Here is a 5,426-nt window from a genome sequence, read left to right as displayed (position 1 = left end):
ATAGAATGTTATTATAATGCAAACTTTTCTACAACAGCAAAAAAAAAAAAAAAATACAAAATATAATAATTCTGAATAGAATAATTTTGAAAAAATATATTTTCAAAATTGTGTAATAATATTATAGTTTTAAAACATTTTTCATTACATATTTATTTTCTCTTATATAGAAAATAAAATTTTTATATTCATTTATTAATATTTTATTGTAAGATTGATCACTGAAAACTAATGGATGGTCAATTATATTTCACTTAGTCTTAAGAAAAAAACTTCACAAATATGAATTAATAAAATTTTCTTATTTTCATTGAAAAAATTTAAAAGATCTTATTATCATATTATATTAATTTTGCAAATTATAAAATACATATTTAGATATTTTTATAAATTATAAATAAATATTTTTGTATATAAATAATAATTTAACTTATAACAAGATATATTTATTCTGATTTTATAATTATTTATGTACAAAAAATATAAAATATTAATATAAAAAATATCATAATGATAATTATAAAATTCAATATAAATAATTTGTAGATCTATATATAAGACCTTTCATTTAATTTTAAATTTATATTAAATAAATCAAACAAAATTTATCAATGTATTAACAAAATAAATTACATTGAAATATTTTAAATGTTAAAACAATGTAATTAAAAATTATTTAAATGAAACTCTTGTATTTCACAATTTCAAGAATTAAAAATATTATTTTTATAAGAGTAAAAATATTGTAATAACATATTATTTTTTATGGAGATTCTATTAACATATTCATCACCTAATCAGATAGATAATACTATAAACTACAATACATTCAATATTTAATTTCCAGTCACATTTACTATCAATTAATATCATATCAAATATCAATATTTTTTCTTCAATTGTTCTTTAAAGTTATTTTTTTGGTCTAACGAATATTTTAAAATAGAAAATTAAAATGAAAATAAAAATTTAAATGAAATAAATTGTACAAAAAGCTATTTTAAATATATTACATATTATTGTCTTTAAAAATTTTTTAAATAAAATTAATTAAATAAAATTAATTAATAAATTTTTTAAATATATTTAATTTTAATATTAAATTAAAAAAAGTCTTATTATACAAACGTATCAAATTTTTTTAGTTTAATAAAAAATATAATATGAATGCTATTTTTGAAGAATTTAAAGATTTATCATTTTAATGAGATGCTTGTTAACATAAAATGATACATAAAAGATTATACATTTGTATGCATATATAAAATACAAGAGTATGTACTTATTGCTCAATTTCTTATACTAATTACGCAAAATATATTTACACATATATCAATCCATGACTGATAATATAACTTGAAAACATGTACATATGTTTATTTGGTTTATGGGATGCATGTTACATGTCTGTGTATCTGATTCTTACATTCGGTTTAAAACCATAGTCTTTACTTTCCATCACCTGAATGCAAAGCCATTTACTTAAGTAAAATTGTAAAAACACAAAAGACCACAATAAGTAAGTACTTAATTTATTAAAATATCACTATTTTATAAGAGTAGTTAACTTATTTGTTAAAGAGATGGAAGTATAAAAATTTTTTCTGAGAAAATGAGGAAGCAACAAAATATTATTTACAGCATTGCGTACAGAATATATAAGGTTCACCATTAGAAAACAGTAACCTTAAGTTTGAACTTTTAATATAATTCATTTACATGCTTCATCCTAGTTTTGTACTTATTTTAACATATTAGTCTAAACAAGTCATTTCTTATCTATATTTTCTTTAATTTACATTTTTTTTTACTTGTATCTGATTATCTTTTTTAATAATACAAAAAATTACCTACAAAATTATTTGTATTTTTATGATATTACAATATCAAAAAAAGAATAAGAGAATATCATTCTCAACCATTCAACATGGTTTTAGATCAGTATTCTTATTAATCTAAATCTATACACACTTTGGACATTTATTGTTGCATATTAACATATTAATGTAGTCAACACCTTTTACAAGGTAAACTATTGAAAGGAACGAAAATACTAGACTTAAGAGATTATAATAAGGGCATGTTATTTAAGCTATACTGCTAAAAAACAGTTATGATCATTATGTTTATCCTGTACATAATTTCTATGAGTTTCTACATAAATATTGAAGATGTCGCATTTTTTTTTTATTAATATGATATTTTCAACAATTTATTTCTCTAAAATTTTTGATCGTCTGAAGATATTTCTTTTCACATTCATCACTTATATTCGAAAAAATAGTAGAAATACAATATCATTTTGAAAGACTGAATGCAGAAGACAGCATTCTTGATTCTTCAAATGTTTGAGGTATTATTTGATGTTCCTTTCTCATTTATAGTATATTTACTGCAATACCGGCCTAAGTTCTTGAGTCATAATAGGATACGAAACCAATGGTGCAGTAGCACCAGATATTGAAAGAGGTAAGCTAGCTGGTTGTTGTGTATTAGGTGGCTGTTGATTAGTTGCTTGTGGACCTGAACCACTCATTGTAATAGTTTGTTGAGCCATTGTAACAATGGGAGGCGGAATTGATACTGGTGCCATTGAAACTGCTGCAATAGAAACAGGTGCAACTGTAGCTATACTTACAGGAACAGTCGCAACACTTGCAGTAACTGTACGTAAGGTACCAGCAGCTACTGCTGCATTAACCATTTGTTGAGGTGTTGGAGCTTGTGATGGTGGAACAGTATTTGTAATAGTAACTGCAGGAACTGTAACAGCCGTTACATTTGCAGTTCGTTTCCCTGACATTCTTAACTGAGCATTTTGATCCAAAAGAAATTCATTAGTTGCTGTTAAATCACTAACCTTGAAAAATAATATATATAAATTTATTATATACATTGAATGTGAAAAAATTATAATAGTAAAATTATACTAACTTGTTTTTTTAATTCTTCTATTTTTTTTCTTAATAAAGCATTTTCATCTTCTAAAACAATTGCTCTAGCTTCATTACGTGGTATTACTGGATAATAGTATCCTGGTGTAACTGGTTGTGCAGTATGTTGGCCTACAAGTTGTGAAGCTTCAAAATGAACAACAGTTTCACCAGAAACTATTCGTCTCTTTGGTTCAGGAGGTCCTATATAATCAGGTGGATGTGAAGATGTATTATAACCATTATTTGTGACTAAGTTATGTTGATCTTCCATTTGCCAGTGGAAACTAAATATAAAATAAATAAAATATATAGATATATTATTAAAGATATATTTCAAAAATATTTATATTTAAAATCAAAGCATATTAAGTATTTAAAGAAAATCGTATTCTTTTAAAATTGAATAACAAAAAAAAAATAAATAAATAAAACATTGAATAAACTTACTTTCTATCCTCTTCGTATCTCCGATTTTCATCATTACTAGTGCCATTAAAATTATGCTGTGGTCTAGATACATTATGATGGGAAGTAGCAATCAAATTATGCTGTGGTTCTTCATTCTTCCAATGTCTGAATTTACAATTTGTTCTTTGACAACTACCCTTAATAAAATCTTTGCACATAGGATATTCAGATTTCTCATTATTATTCTTGAGCCTGCTCAAGATATGAGCAGGTAATTCTCCTGTTGCTCGGAATCTCTTCTCCTCACTTTCCGTACAATGAAGAAATTTACATCCAGGCCAATTACACATACCATTTTGAAAGTCATGACAGAACGTATATTCGTCTATAGGATCGTCTTCGGAACGTTCGTGTAAATACTTGCAACGTTTACCCCTGTGACATACGTTTCGCAGGAAATCTCTACACACACGGGTAGGTGATGCATCTCCGCTTGTATTTGTGGCGCCTGCAGTTTTGCTCGCTTGCCCGCCTCTCGCGCTATCCGACTTTTTTTTCAGCTTCTTCATCGATGATACATTGCGCTTATACCTCGTAAGGAATTCTTAGTCGATCGTTATTAGTCACACACTATACATATGCTGTAATTACAAAATAATTTGTTACAATATAAATATAGATAAATCAATAGATAAATCAATCTAATTTGTATAGAGCAAACTAAATTAGATATCGTCAAACATTGAAACTTATATATTTAATAATTCATTGATATACGAAATAAAAAAAAAGCTTTTCATAATTATTTGTGATAAAGACATTTAGAAATATAAGATTTATTCTTGTAATCGATAAATATACATGATTTGAATATTCCTAATTCTTTATTTTATTCTGAATTATGTTTACAATTTTTTTTTTTTACGTCTGATAATACATTAACAAAAATGTATTGAAAAAGAAAACCTTTGAAAATATCAAATGCAGAAATATTACATTTCTCTTGTTATAGAATTTCGCATTTAATGCATTTATCAATATGTATTCTTTATAAAAAACATAATTTTCAATCTCTTGCAAAATGAATGGAAACTAATTGTCCAATTATATTTATAATAATAATAATAATTTATAATAATTACATATCAATGAAAAATTGCAAGATTAAAATATTTATTACAATTTATTATAATTTTACAATTTTTATAAAATTTTATATAATTTTTTATAAAATGTCCATACTATTTTTAATACGCGTATAATTATGCAGGGAAAAAATTATATCATAAAAGCATTTTATATACAATTTGATATTTAAAAGTAGAATAGTATTCGAATTATAATTATTTTTTATATCAATTATATTTATCTTCCATGATATTAAATCATAATTTTAATAAATATTAATACGATAAATGTATTTACAAATTTATATTAATTTTTTGATCTTTGTAAAAATATTGTGTGTATATAATTATTTAAAAAATCATTAATATCGTGTCGATATAAATTGATCGATATTAATGTGATCAATAAAGGTTACTAATGAATAACAGAAAAGAGTTTCAGTTAAGTTAATTTTTTATTTTTTCTTATATAGCGGCTATTACATGAATTGTAAGAGTGTTCAACAATGTTATATACAATATTATCTTATTATATAAACCATCACGATCTTAAATATATATTCAATCCACCAAGAAAAGCAACACTCATTCAATCTGGAAAGAAAGAACAGCTCTTTTCTTTTTTGGAAAATTGAATATATTTATCATTTGCTTACATACAATCGATCAATATTTATTGTTTAACAGGACAAAAATAGATCGAACAATGGCACAGTAATTAAAAAAAATACGATTAATTCTAATGTTAATTTGTATAAAAAAAAAACAAAATAAATATAAAAGTATAATTATAACTTTTTTTTTTCTGCTTTTATACATTAGAAACGGAGCTTAAACACTTAGGCCATTATTATTATCTGAAAAATCGCTGAATACACTGACTTAAGAAGAACCATATTAAAAGTTTCGTGTTGAAATATATCGTTTTTTTGTTTTAAAATTTATTAGGTCGTTC

General features: G+C 23.7%; 1 protein-coding gene across 1 annotated transcript; it reads right to left on the bottom strand.

Annotated features, from left to right (window-relative positions):
* Positions 1-1,318: 1,318 nt before the first annotated feature.
* LOC102671375 (zinc finger CCCH domain-containing protein 10-like) lies at positions 1,319-4,014 on the bottom strand. Its single transcript, XM_006620855.2, has 3 exons — positions 3,384-4,014; positions 2,935-3,220; positions 1,319-2,860 (listed from the first exon to the last, which is right to left on the bottom strand). The coding sequence occupies exons 1-3, from the start codon at positions 3,911-3,913 to the stop codon at positions 2,390-2,392; spliced, it is 1,287 nt and encodes a 428-aa protein (XP_006620918.1). The 5' UTR covers positions 3,914-4,014; the 3' UTR covers positions 1,319-2,389.
* Between the last annotated feature and the right edge of the window lie 1,412 nt (positions 4,015-5,426).

The sequence above is a fragment of the Apis dorsata genome, unplaced genomic scaffold (assembly GCF_000469605.1).
Source record: "Apis dorsata unplaced genomic scaffold, Apis dorsata 1.3 scaffold_553, whole genome shotgun sequence".
Lineage (NCBI taxonomy): Eukaryota > Metazoa > Arthropoda > Insecta > Hymenoptera > Apidae > Apis > Apis dorsata.
Note: the sequence above shows the minus strand (reverse complement) of the source record. Positions and strands in the feature narration are given on the sequence as shown.